Source organism: Thalassophryne amazonica, chromosome 8 (genome assembly GCF_902500255.1).
Source record: "Thalassophryne amazonica chromosome 8, fThaAma1.1, whole genome shotgun sequence".
Taxonomy (NCBI): Eukaryota; Metazoa; Chordata; class Actinopteri; order Batrachoidiformes; family Batrachoididae; genus Thalassophryne; species Thalassophryne amazonica.
In genome coordinates, this window is record NC_047110.1 from 97,905,877 (window position 1) to 97,921,739 (window position 15,863).

General features: G+C 38.8%; 1 protein-coding gene across 1 annotated transcript; it reads right to left on the minus strand.

The window, feature by feature from the left end:
* Nucleotides 1-15,843, minus strand: atp6v1e1a (ATPase H+ transporting V1 subunit E1a). Its single transcript, XM_034177055.1, has 9 exons — nucleotides 15,687-15,843; nucleotides 15,389-15,454; nucleotides 11,876-11,985; nucleotides 5,084-5,150; nucleotides 4,678-4,767; nucleotides 4,511-4,579; nucleotides 3,570-3,664; nucleotides 3,315-3,402; nucleotides 1-527 (listed from the first exon to the last, which is right to left on the minus strand). The coding sequence occupies exons 1-9, from the start codon at nucleotides 15,717-15,719 to the stop codon at nucleotides 465-467; spliced, it is 681 nt and encodes a 226-aa protein (XP_034032946.1). The 5' UTR covers nucleotides 15,720-15,843; the 3' UTR covers nucleotides 1-464.
* Nucleotides 15,844-15,863: the final 20 nt, after the last annotated feature.

Sequence of the window (15,863 nt, forward strand, 5' to 3'; positions counted from 1 at the left end):
CATTTGTGTGTAAACATTTTATTAATTTGGTATTTGTCCTTTTGAGCAATACAAGCTGCCTTTTGCTGCATATATGTAACACACATAAATGTTCTGAAAGCCTGTAAACATTAACACACCTTTACACACCTGTAAGGAAAAAAGTACACCTTTTGATAAAAATAAATTCAGCTCACTGACTTTATACCAAAGAGCATCAGGTTAGCTGAAATGAAAAGATGCATGTTTTAAACATACTTGCAACATACAAGAGAAGAGAATCCTTTTATTTACACCCCGCAGAGATCAAACACAAGAGTGCACTTAAATATATGAACAAGTGCATTTAATTATTACCCAGTCCATCAACACATAGACCCAGATATTCAAACACATATATAACAATAATCCAAAAAGGAAAAGACTGTCGTCTTTGACCTGAGTGAGACGTCTGCAGTCACCTCAAATAATCCACCCAGATCTCTTTAGTCCAAGAACTTGCGGTTGGGGTTTGCACCAAACAAAGTTGCTCTGATTTCAGGCATCATCTTTCAGGGGGCAAAAAAATATATATATAATAAATAAAAATTATGTATTCTAAAACAAGTGTAATTTAGTGTGATTAACTATATACAAGTGTAACACTTTTTTTTTTTTTTACACATTTATACTGAATTTAAAAAACCCTCAATAACCATTTTACCACAACAGAACTTAAAGCTACAGTGTGTAGGATTCAGTATCACTGCATAGTGAGGTTTCAAAATCACATCATCACATTGCTGGTCATGATTTTGTATCTCCTCAACTTTTACACTTATTTGCTGACAGAGATTCACACTCCCTTATCGTCTTTTCTAGTGATAAGCAATATGATACCCCACTTCACAAACTGAGGGTTCTCAAACCTGTTTGCCTGCACTAGCAACAAGCAAACAGTGCAGAAGGGAGCAACCACTGATTCCACTTCTTTTTTCCCCCCACCAGTCTTCCGGTCGTACAGCAAAATGGGAAAGGCGTCACAAGTATGTCCTTCTTTGAACTGCTCTATCAATATGGGGGCCCTCCATGAGGGGGACCACTCCCATGTAAACATGAAGTGCTCATTGCAAGCTTATGAAAATACAATGATTCAGTGCTACAGGTAATTGTGCCAAATGAACAGATTAAGGTTGCAACCGATCCAATCCAGTATTGGGATCGGCTTCTGATAGCGACGGAATTCAATTATCAAAAAATACCAATCCAACCCGTGACATTTTCTGATACTAAAGAAGAGCCACTGTGAAGCCTCTCAACTGCTGCTGCTCTCTGCTTTGTTTGCTGTCGAGCATGAGGAGGGGAGGTTGCTGAAACTAAACTGTTTGAGAGAACTCTCTTCCACAGTGTTCAAAGCTGAGGGTAGCAGCAAATTTCCGCTCGGCTCTCGGGTTCAAACTGTCTGTTTGTCAAGCATGGTTTTTCCAAAAAATGAACTGAATTGTTGCTGAAAATGTGTGCAGAAAAGTCAGCCGCTTCAGCATCCCGAGGCTATGAAACGTTATGAAAAGCAAGCACATCGCACAGCTGAACAGAGATTATGTCCACTGAAAGGGAAAAAAATATCCATTAAAATCCTTCAGCATTAATCCAGTGTTCATCACGTGTGTCACTGATGATACATTTAGAAATTTATGGTTTATTTTACAGTTGAAAGGCTTCGTGTTTTCCAAAAGTTTGAAGTTTGCTCTTAGCAGGAAAACAGCGAGAGAGAGGAAAGGGACATAGCGAATGAGAGAGAGAAAGGGAGAGACAGGGGAGAGAAAGACAGAGAGTAAACGAGAGAGAGTGAACAAGAGAGAGTGAGCAAGAGAAAGGAAAGGGAGAGACAGAGCAAATGAGAGAGAGAAAGGGAGAGAAAGAGAGAGAAAACGAGCGAGAGTAAACAAGAGAGAAAGAGGACTTAATTTTTGCTCTTAACACTTGCTTTCACAATGTAAACATGTTTCCCATGTCAATAAAGCTCCACTGAAATTGAGAGAGAGAGACAAACAGACAGACAGACGGACAGGGAGAGGGAGAAAGAGCACTTAATTTTTACTCTTAACACTTGTTTTGACAATGTAAACATATGTCTCCCATATCAATAAAGCTCCACTGAAATTGAAAATTGAGAAGGAGAGACAGACAGAGAGTGCTGTCTTTTATCTTTAAGTCTATAAAAATAAGGCTATAAAAATCCATAAAAATAAAAGTACTGAATTATTTTACCAAAACATCAAATCCAGACTTTCATCTTAGATACACCTTCTGGCAAACTAGCTAAACTTTCAGGTCTTATTTTTTAAGGAAATCTTCATATAAAAGCAACAATAATGATATTATTATTATTATATTAATAATAATAATAATAATAATAATAATAATAATAATAATATTAAAACAGAGCTCTGGTATCGGAATAGTATCGGTATCGGCTGATATCCAAATTCAGGTATCGGGATCAGAAGTGAAAAACTGTGGATCGGTGCATCCCTAGAACAGATGGCTATGAATGCTATATTCCATTTATGCTAATAAATGCCCCTAAATCCTACACACGGCAGCTTTAAATAACCCCAAGAAAACCAACAGAAGATGATCCCACTCAAAGACAACAGCACAACAGTCAAGTCAGATCCAGACTCTCACACTTTGAAACAAACTATTCACAGAAAGTGTACAGTACAAATCCAGGTTGCTGTGACATTTCATAAGATTGTCAAAATCATACATTACTTTAGCAAAAAAAAAAATCATCTATATTTACAAAAAAAATGGCTGCAAAATCATAGTTACCATGTCTTATAAATACAAATACCTTCCTACGGATTGAGCTGTGAAACACTTATTTTGATACTGAATAACAAGGTAAAAACAAACAAACAAACAAAAAAAAAAATCATTCAAATTAAGAAACACCTTTTCCATCTGGACAGGACATTTCATGTGAGGGAGGCTACAACTAACAGTTATTTCAATTTTATACTCATTTTGTGATTATTGTGTAGTTCACAAAATGTTCAATAATAATATGAACACTGAAAAAAGCCCAACACAGTTTTTCAGAGCTCAAGATGACATCTTTTAAGAAGAGCCTTTGTCATTATACATACTGTACATGGTGAAAACACTATTATGCACTGTCAACAAATAAGGTGCAGCATGCTGGTGTTTCTGTATAAATAATATTTTCCATGTTATCGTACCTATAAGTAGTTAGTTGGGTTGTCAATACCTAGTGGACTGTACTGCCCCCCACAGGCAGAGAGCAGAAACTACCTTAGATTTCTTTTTTTAACATCATGTGGACTTACCTGTTGTGCTATGAGGTGTAACCTGCTCTCCAAAGTGTTGGAAACCTTAATCTTCCCATTATCATTGTACACGTCAATTCCTCCACAGCTGTGGAAATATAAATACACGGACCCTGATTACCGAAATCAAACTCGGGTTATCAGTCTTCTTGTTCATGCCGGCATCATCCACATATAATAAGCAAATGTGAAAATTCTAAACTTTGAAATGTATGAATCTCAATGAATGGGCAAATGGGCATTAAATCCTCTTACATCTCTGATGAAAGAAATCTCTCCTTGTCGATTCTGACGTCTATGTTTTTCTTCACAGCCTCTTTGTAGACAGGAACAACCTTATCGACTGCAGCCTGTCAGCAAATACAACCAAAACTAATCACACACACACAACAGTACCATTCATTATTACTACAACAAAACACAGTTACATTTTATGACACACTGCTCTTATATGAATAATGTTTTACAGTCACTACTAGTCAGTGTGAAATGAACCCATTTCCTCAACACGAGAGCTTATGATCATTCGTCTATCTCCATATATCACTGAAATATAACTTATCTTTTTTAATTTGTGTCCTTTTATATCTCATTACACTTGCAAGTGATGCATCCTGGGTATTGTTTTCAGTTATGTGTGTCCATCCATGCGTGAACAAAATAACTCCAAGAATTTTAATCAGATTTGCTCAGGCAAGGACAAAGTGATCTGATTTTGAGAAAACCAAGTTAAAATTCAACATTTCAGGCAAAGAACAAAATCTTGAGCCCAATGCTTGATCACATGCTGAGATATCACAGAATCATATTACGGTACCACTGAATCAAAAAGAATTACTTTGCGAGACTCAGTGCCAAACATGTAAGGTGTAGATGTTGTAGTCTTGAACCTCTTTGGATCCCCCCACCCCTATTTTTTTGCCAGAATGTTATTAAAGGAACATATTTAGACTGTGCTCACAAGACTATTGAAAATGTTTAACTCCTGTGTGTTTGTAGAAACATACAGTATAAAATAACAGGCAAAGAGGTCTTCAAAAATAACGTCAGTCAGTCTCTGTTGACACCTAGTGGTTGGCTGCAGTACATCGGTCATTCACTACACCTTTTCACACAAGCTATATACTACAGTCTCCAGAATTTACCATTTGCATTAGAAACCTAACAGCAAAATTTATAGAAGTTGACATTCTCACCTGAACCATTTCTACATCCTGCTGCCGGCAGCGAATGGTAACTTTAGGTTCTAGCAGGCGGTAGAATCCCTACAAGGTTGGAAATCATAAAATGGAGAAAAGACTTACAGACTTTCTCATCACATGTTAGCTTTTTTGTCCCTCCTCAAGGCAGCTATAAATTCTACCTGAAGCACCAGGCCCTCCAACAGAGCAGGATACCGATCAGGGTCCTTCGCAATCTCTGCGAGTCTTTCACGGGCTTCATTCAACAAATCCTAAAACAAGAACACAAACGGAAAACAAAATCCCAGGGATAAAAAAAAACAAAAAAAAAAAACAATTGTTTAACTTCACAGATTCACTAAGATTATGTAACAAAATACTGTATTAAATGCATCCTCATGCTTCATCATAATTGACCCAAATGTAATAAAGCACCCGTAATAATAAATCACCTGAAGTGTGACGCCAGCAATCACAAAGATATCGACACAGAGACAAATGTGGACAATATTTCTGTTCATGCAAATACAACTGAATGCAAGCAATGGGAAAAAAGTTTGTCTCAAAATCACAAGAACGATTTCTAACCGTAATCATGTCATCGCGAGCCTTTAGCACTCTGAGCTTCGCTTGGTTCTTCAGGTTAGACATCTGGCTGTGGGAAGAAAAGTAAATGCACAAATTACCAACATATATTCTGCTTGATATTGATTGTTATTACATATTAACTAGATTATAGGCTTAAAGTAGCAAGTACAGCAGGTAGTCAAGTCCCAGACTCATTCCTCGACTTTGGGAATACGCTACTTAGAGTAGCACACTTCCTAGGCTATGACATGAGGCAGGGTCACTAGTTCCTTTACTTGCCACCTTATGCCTCTCCAACTAAAATTAGTATGGTACCCATTTTAGTGATAAGTAGTGAACATCAGGGCATACTTGTTGCTTAAATGTTTTGGTTGTTGACCATGACCCTACAAACGTCTTGGTTCTAATCAAAGCTGGGGATGCTTGTTGGATGCTGCCTCACATCACTAACTGATTTCATAGACAACCATTCTACAGTAGTGTTCAGAATAATAGTACCAGTAATAATAGTACCAATAGTACCAGTAGATTCAGTAGATTCTCACAAATCCAACAAGACCAATCATTCATAATATGCACACTCTTAAGGCTATGAAATTGGGCTATTAGTTAAAAAAAAAAAAAAAAAAAAAAAAAAAGGCAGAAAAGGGGATGTTCACAGTAATAGTAGCATCTGCTGTTGACGCTACAAACTCAAAACTATTACGTTCAAACTGCTTTTTTTAGCAATCCTGTGAATCACTAAACTAGTATTTAGTTGTATAACCACAGTTTTTCATGATTTCTTCACATCTGCGAGGCATTAATTTTGTTGGTTTGGAACCAAGATTTGCTCATTTACTAGTGTGCTTGGGGTCATTGTCTTGTTGAAACACCCATTTCAAGGGCATGTCCTCTTCAGCATAAGGCAACATGACCTCTTCAATTATTTTGACATATCCAAACTGATCCATGATACCTGGTATGTGATATATAGGCCCAACACCATAGTAGGAGAAACATGCCCATATCATGATGCTTGCACCACCATGCTTCACTGTCTTCACTGTGAACTGTGGCTTGAATTCAGAGTTTGGGGGTCGTCTCACAAGCTGTCTGCGGCCCTTGGACCCAAAAAGAATTTTACTCTCATCAGTCCACAAAATATTCCTCCAATTTCTCTTTAGGCCAGTTGATGTGTTCTTTGGCAAATTGTAACCTCTTCTGCACGTCTTTTATTTAACAGAGGGACTTTGCGGGGGATTCTTGCAAATAAATTAGCTTCACACAGGCATGTTCTAACTGTCACAGCACTTACAGGTACCTCATGACTGTCTTTGATCATCCTGGAGCCGATCAATGGGTGAGCCTTTGCCATTCTGGTTATTCTTCTATCCATTTTTTTTTCCAGAGTTATTTTTATTGAATTTTTCCATATTAGAAAAAACAAAAACAGCTGAATAAACATATAAGAAAACAGAAAAAAAAAAAAAAACAAATCTGAACATTCTGGCTCAACTGACATGTACAAAGCTCAGCAAGTCCATATGGGGCTGGAGTGCAACCTCTAGTTCAAATTAGGCCTCTATATAGTATGGAAGAAATATTTAGGCCAATATAAGTCAGAAATGGGTCCCAAATTTTGTGAAACACATCCATCTCTCTTGTGCAACTTGCTGGTTAAATAATCCAAAGACACATATTTCAATCTAGTTCGATGCCATTGACTTTTGGATGGTGTTTTTTCTGTGATCCAGTTCAAAAGAACACATTTCCGAGCACAAAATGTAAGTATCCTGTAGAGTTGCCTTTGGTGTTTTCCAGGTATAGTGCCATCTGTTATTCCAAGCAGCATAGTCAATGGATTACAAACTGTAGTAGTAGTAATAGAGAATATTTTATCCAGTTCACATTTAACCATATTCCAGAAGTACTGCAATTTTCTGCAGGACCAATAAGTGTGTTAGAGTGCCTAGTTCAGTTTTACACTTGAGACATAATGGAGAAAGGTCTGAATTAAATTTATGACGTTGGGAGGGAGAGATATGTGCGTAGTGTAGAATTTTAAGTTGTAGAGCTTTAACCCGATTACAAACACTTAACTAGTTAATATTATTCCATGCATTGTCCCAGTCTTCATCTGTAATTTCCATCCCCAATTCTTTCTCCCATAGGCCTCTTAGATGAGCAGTGGTATTGTTTGTTTCTTTCAGTAAATTATAGGATAGCTTTATGGATGTTTTAAGTTTTGGCCGAAATATCAGCTTTTCAAAGTCAGAAATTGATTGATCAAAGAGTAGAGATGTTTTTCTCTGAATAAAATCCCTCACCTGTAAATAACGGAAAAAATACTGTCTCTTTATGTCAGATTTATCTACCATTTGCTCAAAGGACAACACGGAGGGCCCATCCATTAGATCTGAAAGAACAGAGATCCCTTTAGCTGCCCATATCTGAAAACCTGAATCAGTAATTCCAGGTGGGAAGAGAGGGTTCTTACACAGCGGCGTGAATAGTGAGGTCAAATGAGATCTGCCTTGGAGTTTTTTAACAATTAGCCATGCCTTAACAGTCAGAACTGAAAGTGGATTACTGCAAAACATGTTCAAATTTTTATTTTTTTTCCAGAAATAGTAAATTTTTCAAAGGAAATTTGGACATTGAGCCCTCTATGTCAAGCCAAAGGGAAACAGGTTCACGCACCCAGTCGGCAGCATGTGGGCACTAAGTTGATATTTCCTTGTATCTGGGAGGTCCAGGCCCCCTTTAGAGGCTGGAAGACACAGTGTAGAAATTTTCCATCTATCAAAGTCCAACTTGACACGATCAAAGAGGGGAACAAAATTACATTTATACATATTTTCAAATTTGGGTGTTATTTTGATTCCTAGATATACAAAGTCCTCTGGTGACCAACTGAATGGAAATGGAGAGGGCATGTTAGGTTTATCTTTTAGAGCACCAAGGGGCATCACCTCAGATTTGTTAAAATTTATCTTATAACCTGAAATAGCACTAAATCTACAAATAGTTTCAATGAGAGAGGGAATGGACACCTCAGGCTGAGTCAAAAAAATAAGGATGTCATTGGCGTAAAGTGTAATTTTATGATGCCACTCTCCAACAGTTAGACCATGTATATCCTCCCTAACCCTTATTGCCTCTGCCAAAGGCTCTATGGCTAATGCAAAGAGCAAAGGGGAAAGGGGACAGCCCTGGCGTGTACCCCTTCGAACCTGAAATGTTGAAGACCTCAAACCGTTCATTAGAAATGCCAAAAAGGGGGAACTGTAAAGAAGTTTGATCCAGCTTATAAAGTTGTCACCCAAACCAAATTTACCCAAGGCGTAAAATAGAAAAGGCCATTCAACATGGTCGAATGCCTTTTCTGCATCAAGAGAGGCAACAAGAGCATGCATTGACTTCTGTTCAAACATTTGGATCACATTTAGCAGTCGGCACATATTGTTGTATGAATTGCGGCCTTTAATAAAACCAGTTTGGTCTTGGTTTATAAGGAAAAGGAGTAGTCCTTCGAGACGTCTTGCTAGCACTTTAGAGAGAATTTTTAAGTCGGCATTCAATAAAGAGATCGGCCGATACAAAGCACAATCTTCCGGTGGTTTTCCTTTTTTAAGTATCAATGAAATGTTAGCTTCTCTCAAAGACATGGGCAGTAGACCTTTTATAAATGAGTCGTTATACATGTTTAGGAGTGGATCGACTAATATTTTATTTATATATTTACAAATGCTCACATTCGCTGGCATTTGGCACGTTGGAGAGGTGTTCTCTTCATGGATGAATCCCGGTTCACACTGTTCAGGGCAGATGGCAGACAGCGTGTGTGGCGTCATGTGGGTGAGCGGTTTACTGATGTCAATGTTGTGGATCGAGTGGCCCATGGTGGCGGTGGGGTTATGGTATGGGCAGGCGTCTGTTATGGACGAAGAACACAGGTGCATTTTACTGATGGCATTTTGAATGCACAGAGATACCGTGACGAGATCCTGAGGCCCATTGTTGTGCCATACATCCAAGAACATCACCTCATGTTGCAGCAGGATAATGCACGGTCCCATGTTGTAAGGATCTGTACACAATTCTTGGAAGCTGAAAATGTCCCACTTCTTGCATGGCCGGCATACTCACCGGACATGTCACCCATTGAGCATGTTTGGGATGCTCTGGACCGGCGTATACGACAGCGTGTACCAGTTCCTGCCAATATCCAGCAACTTCGCACAGCCATTGAAGAGGAGTGGACCAACATTCCACAGGCCACAATTTACAACCTGATCAACTCTATGCGAAGGAGATGTGTTGCACTGCATGAGGCAAATGGTGATCACACCAGATACTGACTGGTATCCACCCCCAATAAAACAAAACTGCACCTTTCAGAGTGGCCTTTTATTGTGGACAGTCTAAGGCACACCTGTGCACTAATCATGGTGTCTAATCAGCATCTTGTTATGGCACACCTGTGAGGTGGGATGGATTATCTCAGCAAAGGAGAAGTGCTCACTATCACAGATTTGGACTTGTTTGTGAACAATATTTGAGGGAAAAGGTGATATTGTGTATATGGAAAAAGTTTTAGATCGTTGAGTTCATCTCATACAAAATGGGAGCAAAACCAAAAGTGTTGTGTTTATAATTTTGTTGAGTGTATGTATCTGTGAGTTATATAGATTCTCATAAAAGCTCCTGAATATCTCAACTGTTACTGTGTCAAAGAATTGGGTACCGTTTGTGTCTTTAATTGAAGCAATGTTTTGTGAATCTGATTTCTTTCTAGCTAGATATGCCAAATACTTTCCAGGCTTATCGCCATGTTCATATAATTTTTGTTTGGCAAATCTAGCATTACGCTCTGCCTCCTTTGTTAACAAACAGTCCAGCGCTGACCGAATCGCAGAAATTTGTTTAAGTTTACCAGGTGAAGATTTGACAAGGTAATCTTGTTCCATTCTCCCTCTGTTCAGCTTGTCTTCGTCTTTTACTCTTTGTGTAAGAAGTAATTAGACCTCTGGAGTAGGCTTTAGAAGTCTCCCACAGTAATTAATAGTTATCTGTGGAAGGTGTATTGATAGATGAGAAAATAATCTATCCGAGTGTAACATGAATGAACTATTGAGAAAAAGGTGAATTCATTATCTGTAAGGCGTTGCGCTCTCCAAACATCAACGTATGCTAGTTCCTTGCACAGTGTGGTAATGATCTTGGCCACAGGCAGAAGGTGTGCTTTACCTATTTGGGATTTATCCATCAGTGGGTTCAAATGGCAATTTAAATCTCCTCCAACAATTGAATTTTTAGTATTTAAGTTAGTAAGCTTTGTAAAAGCAGGTACTATGTAATCCCCCGTCTGGAAAGGAGGACAATACAGACTCATGAATGTGATTTCCTCACCGAATAAGACACCTCTTACAATTACATAGCGCCCCCCTGTGTCTTTTACACAGTCCATCAATTTGAAAGGCAAATTTTTCCTGATTAAAATGGATACTCCCCTGCTTCGGGATGAGAAAGTAGAAAAATAAATTTGGCTAAAAACACCCTGCTGCAATTTTTCATGTTCTTTGGCTTCTAAGTGAGTCTCCTGTAACAAAGCTACATGAACCTGTTCCCTCTGAAGATAATTCAAGACCCTTCTCCTTTTAATTGGTGTATGAATGCCATTTACATTCCATGTACAGATGTGTATACTTGCCATGATATTGTTCTAACTTATATGGTGAAAAGTATTATCTGAGCATGTTTCCACGAGTTGTTCACGTACATAAAAAGCCGTAAAACACACTGAACAGAAGAACTATCCAAAACAAAAGAAACAACCAAAAAAAAAAAAAAAAACCCCAAAACAAAAAAAAGCCTAACATTGGCACCAACGTAATGCACTATCCTACTACCAACCAACAGGAGCAGTAATAGTGAAAGGGTTCCCTAACAGCAAGAGTAAACACCTATCCACACTATAAAAAACACAAAAGAACAGAAGGGGAGTGGCAACGCTATATATGTAATCCACTCGTGAAAATAACAAATGTCTTGTCAGAATATGCAACTATTTGAAGTTCAGTAACAATTTGCGCAGTAGACAATTACTGAGGTCAAAAGAAACATCGACACTTTTGGGCAGTTTTTCTTCTATCCGTTTTGATGGTTGTTTTCCGTTGTTTTCCATTTTCTTCCACGCGTCTGGTTTTTTTTTTTTTTTTTTTTTGTCCATTTTAAAGCACTGGAGATCGTTGTAGAAGAACAGCCTATAATTTTTTGCACCTGTGTATAAGTTTTCCCCTCTCCAATCAACTTTTTAATCAAACTACGCTGTTCTTCTGAACAATGTCTTGAATGTCCCATTTTCCTCAGGCTTTCAAAGAGAAAAGCATGTTCAACAGGTGCTGGCCACATCCTTACATAGGGGACACCTGATTCGCCCCTGTTTGTTCCACAAAACTGATGAACTCACTGACCGAATGCCACACTACTATTATTGTGAACACCCCCTTTTCTACTTTTTTTTTTTACTAATAGCCCAATTTCATAGCCTTAAGAGTGTGCATATCATGAATGCTTAGCACTACTATTATTCTGAACACTACTGTACATCAAGGTGAAGAATACACTTGACAAACACAGGCCCAAACTTCATTCCAAATCAAGACCTTGCAAATGTCTAATTATTACTTGTGGCGGTGCTAACTGAGGGAGCTACAACAACAGGACTGCAACATCCCCTTGCAAATGATGATATCCTGCACTGCGGGTATAAACATCCACACGAACAATAAATGACTCCCAACTCACATTTTCTTAAGCTGTTCAATCTGCTTTTCCTTTTTCTCAAAGTATTCCATGATTTTCAACCGATGTGTCTGCACCACACGACCTTTCTCGATGTTGAACTCTTCTTCTGCCTGTAAACAGGAGGGTGAGAACACAGATATATACATGTCAAGACAGCAGAATTACAATCACACACACTTAAACTACAGTACTGACAGAGATGTATAACTCTTAGTTAATTAACAACAGTGAAAGATCTCTTAGGAACCTAAATCAATAAAACTTATCTTCAAGTGCTTACTCCAATTAAGGGTCACGTGGGGGCTGGAGCCTATCCCAGCAGTCATAGGGCGTGAGGCAGAGTACACCCTGGATGCCAGTCTGTCACAGTGCCACATATAGACAAACAAACAGACCCACGTGCACACCTACAGGCAATTAAGGATTCCAATCCACCTAACCTGCATGTCTTTGGATGTGGGAGGAGGTTAGAGCACCGGGAGGGAACCCACACAAACACAGCGAGAACATACAAACTCCACACAGAAAGGCCACAGGTGGGACTTGATCCCATGACCTTCTTGTTGTGAGGCAACAGTGCTAACCACGAAGTCACTGTGCTGCCCTAAAACTGAATTAATGTTGATAAATCCTATTTCTTTACATTAGACATGTTCATGGTTTACTGTTCAGTACTCTGGCAAAATAATTTCCTTTGGGATAATAAAGTTAATCTCATTCTTAATGTTTAAAAACAAAGCTGCAAAAATACCAACTTTAATGAAACAGCGTTCACAGTGTAAAGACAGGAACGATAAACTGGGTCGACTAATAAACCACCGAGAGTCCACTGAGCTCTGTAAAACAAAATTTGCTTTCTCAGACTTTTTGCCAAGTGGTGCACCGGGATGACTTTACAACAAGTTCTTGAGCTAAAACAGTTATTACAGCTTTCTTGCTTGAACTTCACACTTTATGGTGGCTATATATAACAAAACTAATAGCTGCCAGAAGTTCACATTAATTGCATTCTGTTTGGAAGTGATAGGTAATGGATCTGAACTTCTCTGAATAACAAAACACTATATGTCATTAGTGCCTGTCAAAATGTTCTGTTGTCACAGGGTGGTTCACAGTTTGTGCAGTCAAGGAGCAGCAGGTGTTTTGTCCCTGAGATTATACTGTGATGTGACACAGTGAGGAAGTCAGACTAAATTTATAAATGCTACTGTGTTATGTTCAGTGTACATCACGTTAAATAATTGTTGCATTAAGTCAAGTGCACCTATGCACTCGATTACAATCACATCAATATAATATGACTTTATTCCAGACTCGAGAGTACATCGATACATGATATGTACATAGGTCCATATCTGGGCAATTACAAAATTATACAGAAAAGTTTGTATGTAACATCTGTAACCAGTGGTTCCTAATCCTGGACCTATATTTTAAGATGGTGTCAAAAACTGCACATATGATAGGATTCACAGACTTGTCTAAACGCTGCATGAAGCGATATACCAAATTCTTGATCACAGCCTGAAAACATTGTATGCCAAAGACTGTGCAGAGTGTACTTGTACTCTCATATTTGGAAAATCCAGTGAATAACTTAAAAATGTTATGATATGACACATGCAGTTTGTTTATAGATGATTTCTTGTAGTTCCACCAAATTTGAGCTGTGTACATAAGTGAGCAGCACGGACGAAACAAGGTTAATTGAACATCAAGATTACACATATAAAATGTGCGTAAGATCATATTCCCTTTGAACATGTAGGTGCCTGCATTGTCTGGCTATATCAAGGTCATCACTTAGGTCATTCCTGATTCTGTATCTGAGGTATCTACATGATTCAGCTTCTTTCAGTACTTCACCGTTCAGTTTAAACACTGACAAAGTCACCCCTTTTAGATAGCTGGCACTAAAGGATATTACAGCACTCTTTTTGGGATTGTATAGACAGTGGTTGTCACTTCTTCTTCTGTGACTTTTACTGGCAGCTTGCAATGTCACTGCACTACCGCCACCTACTGGACTGAGGTGTGATCACTTTGGGATGGCAATGGATGACTAAACTAACGAAGAAAAAAGAACAAAACAGAACAAAACAAAACAAAGCAAAACAACCAAACAAAACTAAAGTCTCCTCGCAAGTTGAGTTCTTTTCAGAAAATCTATAACTGCTTTGGCTGTGGACTGAGCACCAGGTAAACTAAGTAAGTTGCGTAATGAAACACAGTTCTTTGTTACCCTCTTAAGTTCCTCTCTCTCTCTGCAGAGTACTGGCTACATGTAAGGAGTACATGCTGTACCATTTCTGCCTCTCCACATTACAGATACATCTCCGTCTCATGCTTCCCTATTGTGTGTAGACCGCTGTTCAGTGCTGTGTGTCCTATTCTTAACCTGGTGAACCAGGTGTCCTCCTGGTGTGTGAATGAACTGACTCTTAACTGCTACTGTTTGTTGAATACTGTATAGATGCCTGCCCTTCTCCCCCTTATCCCATTCGTCTTGCCAAAGCTTCTGAGTACCATCTTTGATTATCAGTAGTTGTCACCAAACAGCTCACTTGCTTTCAAAAGTTTGTTGAGCACTGCCACTGAGGGTGCAATTAGTGTACTTTATTAGGTACACCTGTTAGCCAATCACATGGCTGCAACTCATTTAGGCATATAGGTGTGGTGAAGAGGACTTGCTCTAGTTCAAACTGAGACAAGCCAGCCTTCCGTTACTCTGTATTTATGTTTAGAACAGAGTATCAGAATGGGGAAGAAAGGGGATTGAAAATGGCATGGTTGTTGGTGCCAGACGGACTGGTCTGAGTATTTCAGCAACTGCTGATCTACTGAGATTTTCACACACACATCAGTCTCTAGAATTTACACAGAATGGCCCGAAAAAGAGAAGCTATCCACTGAGTGGCAGTTGTGTGGACGAAAATGCCTTGTGGATGTCAGAGGTCAGAGGAAAATGGGCAGATTGGTTAAATGGGCAACTATCGTATCAATATTCAGTACTTTAACATTTCCCATAATCCCCCTGGTGGCTCACAGTGAGGATGTGGATGGTGTTGATCCAGCGAGTTCACGGGTGATTATGACGATGACACATTCTCCCAAGTTGAGAGGGTTATCTAGAGGAGGTGTAGCACCTGTGATGGAGTTCTGCCATGCCCCGATGTTGTCTTGTTGTCCATACTTCACAAGGTTTGTTTACATTGTGCCCTGAACGCTACCAAAACTGACCTCTCGCGTGAGTCACAGACAGTGAGATGGTGAGAGATTCACAACTGCAAAATAGCGAATAGACCAACATCTCTGAGGAATGTTTCTAACACCTTGTTGAATCTATGCCATCAAGAATTAAGGCAGTTCTGAAGGCAAAAGGGGGGTCCAAGCTGATACTAACAAGGTGTACCTAATAAAGGACCGGTGAGTGTATATTAGCTTGATTAAAAAGTTACAACATGAAACCTTCAGGTTAAACTGCTACAAGTTAAAATGACCTCATTAACTCACCTTTGCATCAATTTCCTCAACTTTTTCATTTGCCTCTTGCTCAATGAAGGCCATCATGTGCTTAATCTGTCAACAAATAATTCGTACATGTTCAACATTTAACATTGCACACATTAGAAAAAGCACTTATCAAAAAAAAGACAAAGAAGTTATAAAATGTTAAGTAATTCTGAATTAAAGGTTATATTTTCTACATAAAACAAAAATAACTGCACGCGCGCTCTATCGTGATTGAAAGCTCGTTGCGTGTTTACTTATAATGTTAGCGGCATTCTTTATCTTCGGCTAACTTTTTTACCTGTTTCTGCACACCAGCGTCACTGAGCGCCATGTCTGTGATTAAACGCGTTGAATAAGCTGTTTAAAATTCTAAAGGAAAAAAAAGATTGTAAAAGTTGACAACTGCACAATCTAGAAGCGCGAAGTTTCTCCGTTCTTCTTTTTTTTTACGTCAAGTTGACGAGACAAAGCAAAA

Coding starts and splice junctions, on each gene's coding strand:
- atp6v1e1a (XM_034177055.1), bottom strand. CDS start 15,719: ATGGCGCTCAGTGACGCTGGTGTGCAGAAACAG. Junction 11,986..15,388: donor TTGAGGAAATTGATGCAAAG/GTGAGTTAATGA, acceptor TCCTGTTTACAG/GCAGAAGAAGAGTTCAACAT. Junction 3,403..3,569: donor AGATTTCTTTCATCAGAGAT/GTAAGAGGATTT, acceptor ATATTTCCACAG/CTGTGGAGGAATTGACGTGT.